Raw genomic sequence first — 18027 nt, forward strand, 5'->3', positions numbered from 1 at the left:
CATGTTTATGGAGAATAACAAAAAAAAATAAAGATATTCAAAGTCTTTGCTTAATGTCCATCTTAGAGAGGATGGTGACGGGACAGATGTACAAGTGCACCTGAAACCAGAAAGATGTGTTTCACTGGGGGACATCCATGTAAAGAGCTAGGAAAAGGAGCTCAGAGTCAGCGAAGTGAGGATCTGGCGTTTAATAGGGCGCGGTAAAGCTATACGATCCGTATGGAAAAGAACCTTTTTGCAATGAATGAATGGTCGGCTGAAATATTGATGCAAAGGAGTTTCATCTTTCTCCATTTTGGGTGGCTTCTGTTTCTCCATCATAACCTAAAATCCACTGACAGTTGAGCACTAAAACCCTATTACGTGTTCTTCAGGGGACTCTCTTTAGATTTTCAACTCCAAGGGATACGCATATGGGCTTTTTTTTTTTTTTCTACTTTTTAAGAATTAGATTTTGTTTATTTATCTCCTTTTTTTTTGTCCTTTTACAAAATAAAAAATGTAGAAGGTGATCCTTCAAAGCATTTATTTATATGTAATTAAACAGGCACAAAAAAAGTATTAAGTAGATCATTCCCACTCTATCAACGATAGCCCCACCCAATAATAAAATGTCATGTCAACTCAACTTATCATGTCAAAATTTAGTAGCAAATTAAGATCACAATTAGTAGCAAAACTTTAGGGTTCAATTTTTCTTCTCCCCTGCTTTTTCCCCTTTTCCTCTCACAGGCTAACATGTGCCATTAGATTCAAATCGTCTTCTCTCTTGTTTTTCCCCTGCTTCCGAACCCACATTCATTAGAACAATCCGACACGAGAGGTTTAGTTAATATGGCACGTTATTAGTGGGTGGGACTATGATGGGTATGATCTACTTAATAATTTTTCAAAGAGAAGGCAACTAAACGTTGTGAATTGATTCAACCATCCAATTATTGCCCAAAGTTCTAATTCAACACCAATCTTGAAACAAATATACTATCTATAATTTCAAGATTTTCTATTCGCCAAATCTTTAACAAGTTATCCCTTTTACTATGAATAGTCCAAATTCATTTCATTTGTTTGTTTTTAAGCATGCACATGCTTAAATTGTTTCCTTTGAAAAAAAAGATTTGTATTTATCTTACATAATCAAGAAATGTTTTGTTTCCTTTGAAAAAAAAGATTTGTATTTATCTTACATAATCAAGAAATGTTAACGATTGTCTATAATCACGGGTTATAATGATATTAATTAAAAAAATTATAATTAATATATATATATATATATTTTATTTAAATTTGATACGTATAATTTATTAATAAACATGAACTAATACTTCCAAGCAGCCGTTAAGACATTAACCATTGCATGATTTTGTATGGTATTCCTAGTAAACCTTCACATGAAACCGCAGCCATTGAATCTCCCTTTTACTTTCTCAAAGAGATCCCATTTTTCTGAGCCACCCACAATGTTTTGTCAGCAAAACAACGTGGGGAGAGCGCATTTTACACGGAGATCCGACCAAGGTGGAAAATTTGAAGTAGCATGACATGCAATGTAATGCAATATATCTTGTTTTGTCTTCATCAAGATCACATGCCATTGCCTCACATCCTGCTGCTAAAAAAGATCCCATCATTCTTCCTCCCTTCATCCCAACGTAACGGCTATATTTTGCCAACCCTTCTAATTATTCAAATGGTTCACTTACCCCAACGGTCCTTTCCCATTTTCCCACCTAGTGTTGGCCGCAACCCAACAAAATCCACCCCATCATTTATATTCCCCTCCATTTCTGGCCCAAAATCTCTTAACCCCAAATAACTCTCTCTCTCTCTCTCTCTCTCTAACAATGGAAGCTGCCGATGCTAATCCTAGTAATGTTCAAGTTCAACATGTGACTAAAAAATCATCTGACGAGCTGCTGAGGAAGTTTGCTGAACTGGAAGGTGACGACGATGACAAGGGTCCAGCTAGGAAGGAGTTAAGGGTGGTGGTCAAACGGCGGAAAAGAAGTACTGGTACCGCGTTGAGGAGAAGGGAAGGTGATTATAGTCAGTGTGAGAGTCCTTCAGGCAATGGAAGCACAAGCTTGGCTGAGAGGAAATGGCTTCTCCCCCCGGCGGTGACGCGGCGGTCGGCATTGCTGAGGCAACTTGGGATTGGGAGGTCGCAGATAAGAGCTAGGGAAATCAGGAACAGGTCCCTGTTTGGCACCATTGAGAAGGTAAGAGTTAAAAGGCTTTGTTATTTTCTTGCACGAGGAAGTTAAAAGATTAAGGAAATGCATATTAATTATATATTAATTTCTTTAAAAATAAAAATCAATCTCAAAATTTAGAGGTGACACAGAAAAAATGAAGAGGTGAGAGATTAATAACAAAATCATGATAATTTAATATTACATCATTACCTAATCGCTACTCTTAGACAATTGGACATAGATATGATTATGCCCATCATTTTCAATAGAGAAGGGGACAAGAAAATGACCCAAACCAAAATCTTTCATCTCCAATTTGGTAAGTTGATAATAAACTATTTCTTGTGCTAATCAAATTGAAATAATTGACTTCACACCAGGGGCGGAGCGTCCCTTGTGAATGCGGGACCACGAATTTTAAATATATATATATATATATTTTTTTTAATAAACCTCAAAATAATTTTTTATCAAATTATTAATACAATATGTTATATATATTTTAATGGACCACGAATTTATGATGTGTTCTCAATTATTTTAAAAAATTTCACCAATATATTATTTTTTTATTAATCTTAATTATATAATATATTTTTTATATGATTTATGTTTTATATTTAGTTTAAAAAAATTATTTCTAAGTATTTAGTCTTTAAACAATACTGATAATATAAAAAAATTATTAATATTATATATCGTATTTAATTATTTATATTATATATATATATATATTTTTTCATTTTTAACTTTTCAATAAAAACTGGCTAGCTCTGCCCTTACTTCACCAATATGATTAAAATATCTTGATACACACTTAATAATGTAATGAATTATAGTCACTAAAAACCCTTTTTAATTTTATAAGATAAGATAAGAAGAATGTGGTTCATATTTTGTCCTTGTTTTAAAACAAAACCTAATTATTAATTAGATACCAAACATTTTCAAGCTCGTCTCTTCTGGGAAGGAAATGTAGCTTCTTGGGTTGGTTTTTTCTGTTTTCTCTTCTTCTTCGTTATACTTTTGGCTTTTTTTTAATGCAGACATGGCGTAAAACTATAGAGGGAGCTTCAAAGGTTTTCATGGAGAAACACTATAACAGGCACAGGCGTCTGGTTAATGATGTTGTCTAAGTAGAGCTGATGACTAGCTAGGAAATGGGAATTCAATTTTAGGCCTTGTAAGACTTGGGGGAGAAAGGCTCAGCAATTTGTATATGTACTATTGTTACTTCCTATTCATTTATATTTTTTTGGTTATCAGCAAAATAAAGAATGATCAATTTCAATTCAATCTCACTCATGGAATACTTTTGAGTGTAAAATGTATGTATAAATAAATAAATATGTGATAAAGGTTACAAGCTTAAATATAAGAAACATTTCATGCATTTTACACAGAATTAAAAGAAGTGACATGTTCAAATGCAAGACTTGTTAACTAAGCTGGCCCCTCTTTTTGGTGGCATAAGGCTGTGTAGGTAATTGAGCTCAACAATGAACTGGAGAAGAAAAAGATGATCGATCTGTTTTGATTCTGAGCTAGTTTTCATGACCCTGGAATTTACATATAAACACACATTGCTCCAACTTCAATGCAGAAAGAGATGAGATAAGTTGCATAATTTACAAGATAAGATGTGTCTGTTGCTGCTGAAGTTCCAAGCCATCACATCAAAGGAGAAGAACTTCAGCAGTATTTTCACCTTGAGAGAGCCAGCACAACACCAAGATTTTGGAAGTTCCTTTCATTGGGGACATTTTGAAATTTGAACACCTCCCTTTTGTATCTGTTCATTTGATATTGACAAAACCTGCAGAAATCACCACCGTCTGATTGAATGTGGTGGCGGGGTCAATCAAATGCTGATGCTGGAAAAACTGCAATATCTATAATTTATTGCAGAACTTTATGATTGATTGGTGGCCTTAGAGATTAAGATTGGAATGGTTTTATAGGTAAGCTAAAACACATTGACAGGCTTGTGACACACACACACACACGCGCACAAAAAGAAAAGAAAGCCTCAGTTTCACATGCCACGATGTCACATGATATTGAGGCCTTTTTAGTTTTGGAAAAGAACATAACTCTACCACACAACAACATCCCATTTCCTCCCTCTCAGGGCTCAGTCTTTGCAAAAACAACTTGTAGCTGTTGGAACCCACCTACTCATCTACACGCGTCTTCCTTCAATATCTTTTATTCAGATTGTTTCGACTTGTAACTACTGAACATAACAAATGTTTTCTCCAATGTACATGCCTTCCTTTTTGTGACCTTTTTCCCTTTGCTTGGAACCAGAAGCGGCGCGCTGGAGGCCACTCTAAAGATCCATAAAGGAGGATAAAGCTCTCCCAAAAGAGAAATAATATAAACAAGAGAGAAGGCTTCAGACTTTGAGTTGTTCTTCTGTTTAAGTGAGCTGACTCACAACAGAAGCATCAACTTGGCTGAGTTGGGGTTTTAAGCTCAGTTTCCCAATTATTCGAGAATAAGCAGATTTGAATATCTAAACTGATTTTCCTTTCATTATTAAAACAGCAAAAGAAAGAAATAAAGAGGGGTCCCAGATCCGGGGTCAGCATCTAATCTTCAAATTAATGGCATCATCGTAATTTTCACTCTACGCATAAAATTAGGAAAGAAAGAAAAAGAAAAGGTTGGCCCTTTTCTTCTTTCTGTTTCTGAAAAAGCAAAAGAAAATTAAAAAAAAAAAAAGAAGAAACAAAAGCATTGCTATTAGCTCATAGGCTTCGTCAACTTTTCTTTTCCTTTACAAAAAAAAAACACTTCCTGAAAAAAATCCACTTTCTCTCTCTGCAACTCTTCTCTCTAAAACGCCCCCCACTTTTCTCTCTGTCTCTCTGATCCAGCAAATTCTTCATCTTTTCTTCTCTTTCTTCACATTTCTTCTTCTTTCTTCTTCTTTAATCCATCAACTCTAACTACTACCTTCAAAGACTTCAACTTTCTTAACTTTTCCAAAAAACCCAAACCGAAATTCACTTCCTTAGATTAAAGAACTTGGTGGGGTTCTCCAAAATTTTTACTAGCTAAACCTTAAAAGCCCAATTTTTTTTCTTTCAAAGTGAAAGGTTCAATAAAGGGTATTGTTTTTAAGGGAAATGAGGGATGTTTTCATGGTTGGCAAGGATAGCTCTCGCTTGTTGGAGACCAGTGAGTCGATATGCCCGTATGAACAAGGATAATAATAATAGTAATAATGACGAGGTTGAAGAAGATTCTTCTTCTTTACGTGATTCACTTCTTTGGTGTAGAGACCTTGAAAAACACTCTTATGGTGATTTCTCCTTTGCTGTTGTTCAAGCCAATGAAATCATTGAAGATCATAGTCAAGTCGAGACCGGAAAAGATGCTACTTTTGTTGGTGTCTATGATGGACACGGTGGCCCTGATGCTTCTCGCTTTATCTCTGATCATCTCTTTCAAAATCTAATTAGTAAATTCCCTTTTTAATCTTTTAAAAATTGGCTATTTTCTTTATTTTTGTTTTTTCTTTGTATGAATGCTTTCTGTTTTAGTGGATAATTGGTTGAGTTATTTAGGAATTCTTGATGAGTGGATGCTTTTTTTTTTCTTTTGTTTCTTCTTTTTCCTTTTGTTTTCTTAATTGGGGGTTTATTTTTGTTGCTTTTTTTTTGTTGGTTTTGTTGATTTGTGCTAAGTATGTGTTTTATGGATGAATTTTTGGGTAATGAGCTGAGCTCTTAGGTATATATACTCGGTGTTATGTCTCTGTGGTAGTTTTTTTTGTACATATGTTGGTAATGTTATGAATTTTGTAAGTTTGATGTGTGGAATTTTTGTGGTTTGTCTTTTTTTTTTCTTTTTTCTTTTTAAGTGTTTCGTCACTCTTAATTTTTGCTAACTTTCTTTTAATATGCACAACTTGATTGTATCTTTAGCCATCTTGAAAAATTCTTTGCTTCGATTTATTTATGTCCTTTTCCATGTTTGTTTGAATGTAGTTTTTGTTGGTTTCCGCATTAGTTTTTTCACTGCAGTAGGCTATGATTGATGCTGGTTTATAGCAACCTTATTTGAATTTGTATTTGTCTGTTTGTCTATTTTCTTGGAGCTTACTGCAAAAATGATGTGATGTCACACTGAGTTGGATTTCTTTTTGGAATTCTGACTTTAGTAAATGAAAATTTTATTTTTAATTTTATAACTAATATGGCTTAAATATAATGTCTAGTTGTTAACAAAGAAAGTAAATTACAGTTGACTTTGGAAACTCAACATTCGCTTAACAAAGTTAAGGCTGTCAAATTTTCATTCATTGGGATATACTTGGGACTAGACATCGGATTATTACAAAGTGAGAGGAATAGCAACTTTTTCGAATATCCTGTGATGATTCCTAAATCCAAAGAGTAGAACATATATCTGTATGATAAGCAAAGAGAAGAATGATATATGACTATATGCTGAATAAATTTACATTTCATATGCCATGGCTCTATAGTTGCAAATTCTCTTTACAGTCAAGCAGGCTTACAATAAGGAAGATGTTCGTGTAAGCTTTAACAGAGATGATTGTGTTCTTCCTTCAAAATACATAAACTGTTTAGTTTGTATCAGATGCATTTCTTGAGATCACTCTCTTGTGTCTTTTCCAATGCCTTTTAGTAATTCTTTCTAGAACGCATCTTACATATCACTTAACAGGGCTTGCTCGAGCAAATGGAACCATTTCTGAAGATATTCTTAGAAGCGCTTTTTCCGCAACTGAAGATGGGTTTCTTACTCTTGTACGTAGGACATGTGGAATAAAACCATTAATTGCAGCAATTGGATCTTGTTGTCTGGTTGGAGTTATATGGAGGGGAACATTATACATTGCTAATTTGGGTGATTCTCGAGCTGTAATTGGTTATTTGGGTAGATCAAATAAGATAGTTGCTGAGCAGTTGACTAGAGATCATAATGCTAGTATAGAGGAGGTCAGACAGGAACTCAGGTCATTGCATCCAGATGATTCTCATATTGTTGTTATGAAGCATGGAGTATGGCGTATTAAAGGAATCATTCAGGTATGATCTCATTTGTTCTGTGTCATCTGCTCTCCATGTTTTATGCTATGATGTATGTGTGTTGTTACATAGGGGGACCACAAACAGGACACACAAAAAGAATGGCTCACTTTTTTTTTTTTTTAACTGAATCTCTTTTCATAAGCAATAATGGAGCACAATTTCCTTGCATATGTTTCTAAGATTGTTTGGGATAGTTACACCCCTGAGTGAATCAATTCAAGCTAGCTGTGTTTAGTTTTCTATTATGTGATTATCAGGGGATGAATGCTGTGGTACAATGGCTGTGGAATCATCTAATATTAGATTATTAATTGAAATTTCATGTTCAAACAGGCTAGTTTGCAGGAGAAGCCTTTTACCATTTTTATAATCTCCTTCCGTTGCATATGAAATCCCTGTCATCAGACTTCATTGTTGGGATTACTCTTTCTGTCATTCAGTCAATGTCTTTCTCTCTCTCTGTTAAGCTTAATTGATTCATGGGCTTATTGGTGCCATATGCACATCACTCATAGGTCTTTGTAGCATGTCGTTTCATGGTATTTGTATCTGTTTTAGGATTACCTTATTCTTTTCTTATTTTATGATCTTTTTTCAGCTTCAGATATAGCACATTTTCATAATAAAGGTGTAGTAATGTCAATAAGTTAATAATACATAATTGGAATGTCAAGAAGCACATTATACGGTAGCAGAAACCACCTCAAAATCTTTAGTTGTTGGTTGTGCAATATTGATATGAAGGCAGCCCTAGCAAATTTCATTTGCTGGTCATAACTGAAGTTCTAAACTATACATAGTTATCTATACCTCTAGAAATATGTCCTTTTAAGATTCACCATTTGGCTTTTTCCTTATCCAGATCTCTTGAGGCTTTCTAGAAAACTATGGCAGCTTTCCTTAGTTTGAGTTGCTCGCAGCTATATATGCGATGGCTAGAACTATCTTTGTAATGGAAAGGGTGTAAGAGGATCAATTTAGGAAATACTTTTAACTTTTCTTGATGAATTCATTGCTTTTATTGGTACACTATGATAAGTATATTCAGCAAGCTGGGCTCCGTAGTTGGTTCTTAATATGAACATTTATCGTCAAAATCTATGATGTTTCTTTAACTTGATTCAGTGATCAATTTGATGTTGGTTTCCTTGAAATACAATCTGCTTGTGTTTTGACTTATCTATGTTCATTTGTTTTTGCCTATGAAATGGAAACAGGTATCCAGATCTATCGGAGATGCATACTTGAAGCGACCAGAGTTTTCTCTTGATCCTTCTTTCCCACGATTTCACCTCTCTGAACCCATTCGTCGACCTGTGCTAACAGCAGAACCATCCATGTGCACCAGGGTTTTACAACCTAGTGATAAGTTTCTAATTTTTGCATCTGATGGACTTTGGGAACATTTGACAAATCAGCAGGCTGTCGAGATTGTGTATAACTATCCACGAGCAGTAAGTATCATTTTGAGTGCATCTTCCTTTGCCATTGAACTTAAATTCTCTTTTTCACTCTCTCTCCAAAAATGTTAGGGAATTGCCAAGAGGCTTATTAAAACAGCTTTAAACGAGGCAGCTAGGAAAAGGGAGATGAGATATGATGATCTTAAGAAGGTTGATAAAGGGATTAGGCGGTTTTTCCATGATGATATTACAGTTGTTGTCATCTTTATAGACCATGAGTCGCTGGGTGCAAAGATGTCTGTGCCAGAGCAGTCTGTTCGTGGGTTCGTCGACACCACTGGACCATCAAACTTTAACATTCTTTAAGGATTGCTGTAAAATCCATGGTCTATCATCTGAATTAATACCTTGTGATGAAAAATAATCAGTGGGGTTATGGTGAAGTTCAGCAAGTTTCTGTATGAATCGTACTGTCTTTTTCTTTTTTCCAACAGTTTCTCGGCTTTGCTTTTTCTTTCTCCTCCCATTATCAACCAAGTCTTGGAAAACGTTTGAGCTGATTTTCATTGTTATATTTTGAAATGCAACTTATGATGATAACCCTGATAAGAGAATACTACATTTTCTCTTCTTTTTTTATCCTTTCCATCCTCGTTTCTATGGGCCTTTTTCCACCCCTCGTCTTGTTCCAGATGATGAAGTTGTATATATTCAACATGTCCAATTCATGTGCTTCGATTCAATAGAATGCTGCTTCTCAAAAGACAAAAATTAGATTAATTGTTTTTGTATGAAGTTGGTTAAGCAATTAGCAGTAAAACCTTTTCTTGAAGGCGTCTCAGCATGTTCATGATTCCTGAACCATGTTGATAAACGAGTGCTTGTTTTCCATAATTTGAGATAAATGGATTTAAGATTTATAAGATTAGATATAATTACGGATTTAAATTTTAATATAAGGGGATGAGACTCATAAGGTGGGATAAGAAATGCATATGACATTTCAATATTACAATTAAAGAAGGAATAAGTTTTAAACTTATCACTTTATTTAAAACAATAGCTATTTAGTTGGCATCCCAGAAAGTTCCAAATTTATGATAAAATGATGATTAAGAAAATCATCACAGAAAAAGAAAAAAAGTAGAATAATTGGTCTTGTGTATTATATGAAGGCTCGTGAAATTATAATGAAAAGAATTTCTGATTCAATCCAAAACCAAATCAGTGACAATACACAATGCTTCTACAATCAAATAGTAATGTAAAAAAAAAAAAAATTGAATCGCTCCATGTTCATCTTCTGGACATCAACAGTGCAAAACAGCAGAAGGAAAAAAAAAAAGAGAGGAAAAAATGAAAATAAATTAAAAAGAAAAAGGAAGGAAAGGAAGAAAGAAAAGATAAAATAGGAAGCACTTGATTTATAAGCCTTGCCGTGATACAAAATGTGTACTGTATATCTCCTCACCCCCACCTCTTGCTTTTGCGTAACTAGAAGCATTTCCTGTGTACAATTGATGGCCCTGACTCGTCATACTCTGCCTTTGCAATCCACATCTGCAAAGAAAATATCCACCCTTAAATTTACCCATTTTCTTTTAATATCTTAAAATCCGGATTTCTTTAAGTGCTATCAAAAGAAAATGTCAGGAGCGGAAATTGCCTAAACTGTTCTCCATCAGGCATCAGTTTAAAACATGAGGGTTTATTGCTATTCAGAGCGAGAAGATATATCTAGTTATAGTAAGCACAATAAATTTTTTAACTATTTTAAGTAGAGACATAGTCGTTGTATGGTAACTCATAACAAACAATGCAAAGTTGTTTACAAGTATTTGTAACGAACTAAAGTGATTCCGAAGCATATTTATGTAAAACACAAGATTCTAAAAAATTATAAAGGTATCAATGGGATATGATTGGTTTTTCTTCATGAAATAAGAAAAAAGACGCAATACCTGCTGAAAAGTGCTGAGGGATGCCAAAATGGAACCTCCAATCCAGACACTGTACTTCCTCTCTGGTGGTGCAACCACTTTAATCTTCATGCTGCTTGGAGCTAATGCTGTAATTTCCTTACTCATCCTGTCAGCAATTCCAGGGAACATAGTCGAGCCACCACTGAGGACAATATTTCCATAGAGGTCCTTCCTAATATCGACGTCACACTTCATGATAGAGTTGTATGTGGTTTCATGAATGCCTGCAGCTTCCATCCCAATCATGGATGGCTGGAAGAGGACTTCTGGACAGCGGAATCGTTCAGCCCCAATAGTAATAACCTGTCCATCTGGTAGCTCATAGCTTTTCTCCACAGCAGAGCTGGTCTTTGCAGTCTCCAGCTCTTGTTCATAGTCGAGAGCAATGTAAGCTAGTTTCTCCTTCATGTCCCTCACAATTTCCCGCTCTGCGGTAGTTGTGAAAGAATAACCACGCTCCGTTAAAATTTTCATGAGGGCATCTGTGAGATCACGACCAGCTAGGTCAAGACGCAAGATGGCATGTGGGAGAGCATAGCCTTCATAGATAGGAACTGTGTGGCTCACACCATCCCCAGAGTCCAAAACAATACCTAAACAATAACCATGCATATTAGGGCAAGACCATGAAACCTGTTCGTTCAGAAAAACAATCACTTCTATAACAAGTCCAAAATATACTTAGCAGGTAGACCAAGTTATTTTTTTCACAAGAGAAACAAAAAGATTGCTCTGGATAATCCATGGAGATCTTGGAAACAGGAAATTGCAGGACATCTGAAATTTCCGTAAGCAAGCTGTTTACCATTGTTCCCAAAGTCACAACAAGAGCAATATGCATGTATGAAATGTAAAGTGATATGTTTATATGGGCTTCCATGGATCTTAGATTTACCATGCCTGATCATGACTAATTAACTCAGCACATTTGTGTTTCTAACAATATCTATGCAGGAAGATTTCCAATTTCATACATTACCAAAATTTTCGAGTAACTCATTTCAGTCATAAATCTTGACCTATAATCAGATGGATATAATTTCCCATGTATTATTTTAAACAGACAAGAAGCAGATGGTGAAAGTGCTTACCTGTTGTACGACCACTGGCATACAAGGAAAGAACGGCCTGGATAGCAACATACATAGCAGGGGTGTTGAACGTCTCAAACATAATTTGAGTCATTTTCTCACGATTGGCCTTGGGGTTAAGAGGAGCTTCTGTGAGGAGAACTGGATGTTCCTCAGGGGCAACCCGAAGCTCATTGTAGAAGGTATGATGCCAGATTTTCTCCATGTCATCCCAATTGCTAACAATGCCATGCTCAATTGGATATTTCAACGTCAAAATACCTCTCTTAGATTGAGCCTCATCTCCCACATAGGCATCTTTTTGACCCATACCAACCATCACACCTGTGTGACGTGGGCGACCAACAATGCTAGGGAAAACAGCTCTTGGAGCATCATCTCCAGCAAATCCAGCCTGAAAAGATTGACATCAATCAGCATCTAAAAATTTTGAATGCACTAACCAACAAATCCAACACGCTTTTCCAAACTTAATAGTATCATCATACAGCAATAAAAGGAAATGGAGATCAGATAATTGAGTACCTTGACCATTCCAGTCCCATTGTCACAAACAAGAGGCTGAATATCCTCGTTTTCTGCCATTTTTCTATTGCCTGTTTCATACACATCCGATACCAACATCAATAATAATAAATACACAAGATGATCTCATATCAGAATCTGATACATCCCATCACTATAAACTATTTGTACGATGTGACACTGTTAATCCACTTGAGACTATACAATATATATGATCCGTAAACCAAAATGACATCATAACTATTCATAAACAAGGAATAAGAGTAGTATTGTTCCCTCCATCCTCAACTGAAAATGAACTTCAATAGAGGAACTCAGTATGCAGATTCTCGATTCCACCATTGATCTAACTCCTTATACCAATTTAAGAATCAGAAAATTTAGCATAAAATCTCACATATTACCACATGATAATGCAGAAGAATTATCAATAATTAAACGCAAAATTAAGTTAAAACTCAGAATTTTACATTAAAATGATCTTGAAATTGAAGATCTAAGCATCGAAATCCAATCTAATTAGTACCAAAAAATTGATAGAAAAATAAAATGAACAAGCAAAATAACGATTAGCAACAAAAAAAATTAAATTTAAAAATACAAGAAATACCTTTATCTCGATTCTCTCTCTCTTTCCTTTCTTTGCTGCTGTTTGAACGGACTGTTGAGTTCGTGGGAATGTGCGGTTAAGGTACCCGCCCTCTTTGTTTTAAAAAAGCAAGGTGGTGCAAATGAAACTCCGCTTCAAATGTAAATTCACCTTAAATGCACCTCAAATTCGATTTCCGAAGATCTTGGCCGTCCGTTTCCCATGTCCTCATCGACGGACCCCATTTCTCGTCATGTTCATGGTGGAAACAGCTGGCATCCTTTCGGTTTAACAATATGTGTGGACGGATCTACCCCTCCTTATATAAGGTGCTTTTTTCATTTTTTTTAGCAAGGACTCCATACAATCTCTCTTAGGACTTCAAGGGGCAGATTAGTCCTTCGAACGACCCTACCAAATAAAGAAAAAAATTTTCTAAATTAAATTTCCTTTTTCTTCACTTTAGTGTTGGACTAATTATGCATAGGATCATGAAATAAAAAAAAAGAAATAAAGGAAATGGAGGCAATCTGCCAACTCAGCACTCTGTCCCCAACTGTCAACAGTTCATGTCCGCGTTCGATTTTATTCACCTGGGCTCACTTTCACCTACACTTGTCTGATCCTCCGATATTCTCTTGACTCCAAAGCCGGATCAACGTCGACCGTCAATAAGTTGACATGATTTAACAGGAATTTGGCGTTTGATTGTGTGCAATCATATGTAACGTGCGATGCATTACCGTTAAATAAAAACACACAACGTGGTCGCCCATCTCGGTCACCGAGGTTTAGATGTTTGACCACTTCTATATCTTTTCTAAAAAGAATTGCAAACGATATATAGTATTTAATTATTGTTTAATTAATTAAATTACCCACATATATATATATATTCTCTTATACTTTTAGTTACTCTCACATGGAAAAACTCAAGTTAAAACAAAGTAAATAAATGGTTACATAAGACCCATATTTCTTTGGTTGACATTTCTTTTAATTAAACTAATTACTGTAGTTGTTTTCATGCCAAAGTTGTTATAGTTGGAAACCAAACAAAAACACGTATTTACTTTACTTTAATCATGCTTAACAAGGAACGAACATAATTATGGGAGCAAATGAGATGGCTTTTGGCCACATCTTTATTCATGTGAACGTCTCTACCTTTTAGATTATGGCCGGCTATCATCTCAGAATCGGCCCCGCACGAATGCAAAGACAAACCTTTCTTTTTTTGTTGATTGAGGTCACTGCTCACTACTCAACTCCCTAGTGATCCAGCTACGTATCAATATGAGTTTTCTAGTTTAAAAGTGCAGTCATGTGCTTTGGTTTATTTGCATTTCATTCATTATAGTTAACTGTTAGTTGCATATGGTTAGGGTTGGTTGGAGGTTTAAACCCAAATATTAAAGTTTGTATCAATTCCTGTTTGTTATTGCACTTTGATATTTGGTTATGTCTCATTCCGATCTCCAAGATGAAACAGATTTTAGCATTATCACGATTATTACTTGCTTTACGTATCAAATCAATATTAAGCAGTTACTATTTTTTTAAAGTTTGCAATCTTGTTTTTTGAATATTGCTTAATCCGATTGATGTTTTATAAGTTTTTTATATCATGAATCTCATATAAATAAGTGTTAGATTTATAAGTAAAAGTCTTATTCTATCTAATAGAAATATTTTTTAAATTGAAAAATCTTTTTTGTGACAAAGGTCTTTAGAATTTACTTAATACTTTATTGATATAATATTTTCATAAGAGATATCAAGATCAAAATAAATCCAAATCAAATTATAAATGAAAGAGCTAATACAATTAAATAAGTGGAATGTTACTCATCTCGTATAAATAAATGATAAAACGAATATTAAGTTTATAAATAAGTATTATTTTTTAAATTAAAAATAAAAACACATTACATTTACCGTTTCCCACTATAATATTTCTGTTACGACATTTAGCTTAAGTATTAGTCGGTACAACAAGCCATGACTTTGAAGAGAGTTTTAATTGGGTTGACTTCATCAACAATGCGTTCGGTGCATGCTTTGTCCAGAAGCTGTCAGGTGTTGCGGTCCTCCTTATAGCCTAACAATGAAACAATCAAATGCAGCGAAACTGACACCATTGCCGAGTGGGAGTCAGTCAGGTCATGTTAGCCCAACCGACACTCACTTTGCGAAGAATTAAAAGTAGTTCGTTCCAGCCTGGTCACTCCAAAAGATATTGACCTAACGGTGGATAAATGGATGGGCCCTGCCGCACTATACTACCACTGTGTTGCAGTCGTAACTTACAATTTGCAAGTGTTATTTTATCATTCAACATAAAAATTCTTCCTCAGGTTACGAATGAAACACCCTATTAAGTAAGAATTTGAAGCTCCAACTTAAACCTCTCAGAATCAGGATTTTGCAAAAGGAGGGGTGTGGGAGTGGGCTACATTTCATTATACTATCGTGCTGCCCGTGCGCTGTGTTCTGATGAACTAAATATAGAACTTTTGTTTTTAATGTAGTATAGGATACTTGGAGAAGTAGACTAATGGTAATTTAATCAATATATAAAATAGTTGTCGAAGGTTTCAACTGTAGAAAATATTTTGTTGCAAAAGATACTATTATTATATATGTAGGCATTTTAGTGGTTTGTTAATAAGTTTCTTTACAAAAAGTGAATCAAAAGCTTGCAATTGAATGGTGAATATCTTTTCATACAAAAACAAGAAGGCATTTTCATATGTAATTGTCAAAATAATAAAAGTTGAAAAGTAGGCTTGTAGTAGATTTAGTAATCTTTTACATTTGTTTCTAGGATATTACGTCAAATTGTAATCAAACAATTGTAGTGTTTAGGTAAAAGTATGCAATTGAAATAATGTGTGAATGTAATGATCACATGGTAGTATAAATTCTATAATATGTTTTCCAAAAAGATATAGTAAGAATGGTAGATGAATTGGAAAAAAATAATTATATAATAATAAGTGAAACAGATGGTGTGAAAGTTGTATAAATTAATAGAATTTTACACAAAACTATAAAAGTACAATGCATTATATATATATAAATAAAAACCATTAACAGAACAAATATAACATTTGAAGGTGTGTATGAACCTCCAATTAACAATATCCAAGGAAAAAGTAATAATATCCATATGATAAGAAATTTGAAATAGTCAAGGATTATGCCAATCAAAAATTTATATTGGCAGTAAAAATTAGGTTTGAAAAGTAAAAAAAATACACACATAAGGGTATATGGGAATGGGCTGCTATTTTCAACTGTTCCATTATAAAACCATTCTGAAAAGCTCGAGATAAAAAATTGTAATAAAATTTTGAACTTCAATTATTTGAATCAGTTTTATCCAAAAAACAAAACAACAATAAATAAAAGACAACAATCGAACTAACAAACCCATAGAAACCTCATAATTAATAAATCCAAATCCGAATGAAAAAAAATCTAGTGGTGATCAGCTATGGGGAACATGAAGAAACACAAGAAGACAAGCATATAAACCTTACGAATAAAAATGCAAAACTCTTAACACATCTTCAGCCAAAAGCAAACAAAACTCAATCAAATAAAAAAAAGAAATGAAAACCCGAGGTTAGGATCAGGAGTCCAAAAAGAAAACAAAACCCAACTCAACAAAAACAAAAGCTCCAAAATCAAACAAAAATCTGAAAGCCCAAACCCCACTAACTCTAAGCCAAACAGCCCACGTGTAAAGCCAAAAACCTTCCCATGTGTCAAAATTAGGAGCCTTTGGGGCTTCCTTTTACAATAGTAATAGATCACACAAGATCATATATATACTTCTTAAGATTTTTTATACTTATATATAAAGCTATAGATTGGATAATCTCAGAAAATAAATTTGAATGCAGTAAGGATCTGCTGCAGCACTAGCAATAGATCTATATTCTGTCTATATAGAAGACTTGCGCACTATTTTTTGCTTTGTGCATTTCCTGTAGATTGGTTTTCCATAAAAGCGGCAAAAAGGGCGGCCGAGTCAACCTAGCGTGCTATACCATCGGGCGAAAGGAAATCCTCTGCGCTCATACTGTGCACCCTTCCCAACCCCTCTCATATTATTTTGCCACGTTTCTCTCAGGTTTAACTTTGTTTAATCGAACGAAAAATGTTAGTTAATGGCAGCTTTGTCTTTCAGGTCTCTACAGCTTTTTACCTTCTTTTTTATCTCTGACACTTCTCTTTTCAGTAGCTTTTCTTTCACAAACTTTTGTTTGTAAACACAATTTAGACTATAATCAAATCTTCCCCTGGATCAGAAGCGCACTAAAGAACCAAAAGGAGCCTTCTGTTACAGTAAGAACAAACCATGAAAATGTATGTACCCAAGGACACTCAAAAACTTTTTTAGAATAGTATCATAATGAAAATAATAATAATAATTAAATTTTTTTCCTCAATTCAAGATTTGTTGGGAGGTACTTATATCGTATTCAACATAACTTTACTTAAAAAGATTATTGAGTACCATCATTAATAAAATTATATTATTATTGTCTAGGATCTAAGTCTTGAGAGGTAATTTCTTATATTTTAAACATCTTTTCATGACTTATTTATCCAAAAACTTATTAAAAATTATTACTCGTTTCTCATTGGTATAAACTAAAATATTAGAATTAAATAAAATATGATCTTGCATAACAAATTATCATGGTTAACAATTAACAATTTGACAAATTTATATTTATTGATAAAACCTAGGTATAAGGATACACAAACCACATAAAGTTAAGTACAAAAATCAAATAATCAAATAATATATTTACAAAATAAATCAAAAAAAGAAAGACTCATAATTTCAAAATATTATTTGACATGTAATATTATTTTCTTTTAGCGAGATTTTGTTTAAGTCCCAAACTATCAAGTTAATCAAAAAATATTTAGACATGAAGTATTTAAAAACTTAACTTTGGTTAAAAATTACTTACAATTAAAGCCTATATGAGTTATTTTATAGAGAGTGAAAAACGCAATAAAACATCGAGAAGAGGAAGCGTCATTGCGGGTTTCAAGAGTAGGACTTGAATTTTTTTTTTTTGGAGAAGGAGAGTAGTTTATGTTGCATAAAATCCAAAAAAACCCCTTCAAAACACTTTAAAATGAC

At 34.1% G+C, this 18027-nt stretch overlaps 3 protein-coding genes across 3 annotated transcripts; 2 read left to right on the top strand and 1 right to left on the bottom strand.

Annotated features, from left to right (window-relative positions):
• The first annotated feature begins 1789 nt into the window (after positions 1-1789).
• Positions 1790-3494, top strand: LOC18599105 (uncharacterized). The gene is made up of 2 exons (XM_007028929.3): positions 1790-2222; positions 3245-3494. Exons 1-2 carry the CDS (start codon positions 1848-1850, stop codon positions 3332-3334), a joined length of 465 nt encoding a protein of 154 aa, XP_007028991.1. The 5' UTR covers positions 1790-1847; the 3' UTR covers positions 3335-3494.
• Positions 3495-4955: 1461 nt separating this feature from the next.
• LOC18599106 (Protein phosphatase 2C family protein) lies at positions 4956-9230 on the top strand. The gene is made up of 4 exons (XM_018121631.2): positions 4956-5667; positions 6900-7264; positions 8485-8721; positions 8800-9230. Exons 1-4 carry the CDS (start codon positions 5340-5342, stop codon positions 9034-9036), a joined length of 1167 nt encoding a protein of 388 aa, XP_017977120.1. The 5' UTR covers positions 4956-5339; the 3' UTR covers positions 9037-9230.
• Positions 9231-9855: 625 nt separating this feature from the next.
• On the bottom strand, positions 9856-12991 carry LOC18599107 (actin-like). Its single transcript, XM_018121632.2, has 5 exons — positions 12879-12991; positions 12269-12339; positions 11744-12137; positions 10632-11245; positions 9856-10230 (listed from the first exon to the last, which is right to left on the bottom strand). The coding sequence occupies exons 2-5, from the start codon at positions 12326-12328 to the stop codon at positions 10165-10167; spliced, it is 1134 nt and encodes a 377-aa protein (XP_017977121.1). The 5' UTR covers positions 12329-12339; positions 12879-12991; the 3' UTR covers positions 9856-10164.
• Between the last annotated feature and the right edge of the window lie 5036 nt (positions 12992-18027).

This window comes from Theobroma cacao, chromosome 5 (genome assembly GCF_053813885.1).
Source record: "Theobroma cacao isolate CCN51 chromosome 5, ASM5381388v1, whole genome shotgun sequence".
Taxonomy (NCBI): Eukaryota; Viridiplantae; Streptophyta; class Magnoliopsida; order Malvales; family Malvaceae; genus Theobroma; species Theobroma cacao.

Coding starts and splice junctions, on each gene's coding strand:
- LOC18599105 (XM_007028929.3), top strand. CDS start 1,848: ATGGAAGCTGCCGATGCTAATCCTAGTAATGTTCAAGTTCAACATGTG. Junction 2,223..3,244: donor TGTTTGGCACCATTGAGAAG/GTAAGAGTTAAA, acceptor TTTTTAATGCAG/ACATGGCGTAAAACTATAGA.
- LOC18599107 (XM_018121632.2), bottom strand. CDS start 12,328: ATGGCAGAAAACGAGGATATTCAGCCTCTTGTTTGTGACAATGGGACT. Junction 11,246..11,743: donor TGCCAGTGGTCGTACAACAG/GTAAGCACTTTC, acceptor GTTATTGTTTAG/GTATTGTTTTGGACTCTGGG. Junction 10,231..10,631: donor CCCTCAGCACTTTTCAGCAG/GTATTGCGTCTT, acceptor TTTTCTTTGCAG/ATGTGGATTGCAAAGGCAGA.
- LOC18599106 (XM_018121631.2), top strand. CDS start 5,340: ATGTTTTCATGGTTGGCAAGGATAGCTCTCGCTTGTTGGAGACCAGTG. Junction 7,265..8,484: donor GTATTAAAGGAATCATTCAG/GTATGATCTCAT, acceptor AAATGGAAACAG/GTATCCAGATCTATCGGAGA. Junction 8,722..8,799: donor TGTATAACTATCCACGAGCA/GTAAGTATCATT, acceptor CAAAAATGTTAG/GGAATTGCCAAGAGGCTTAT.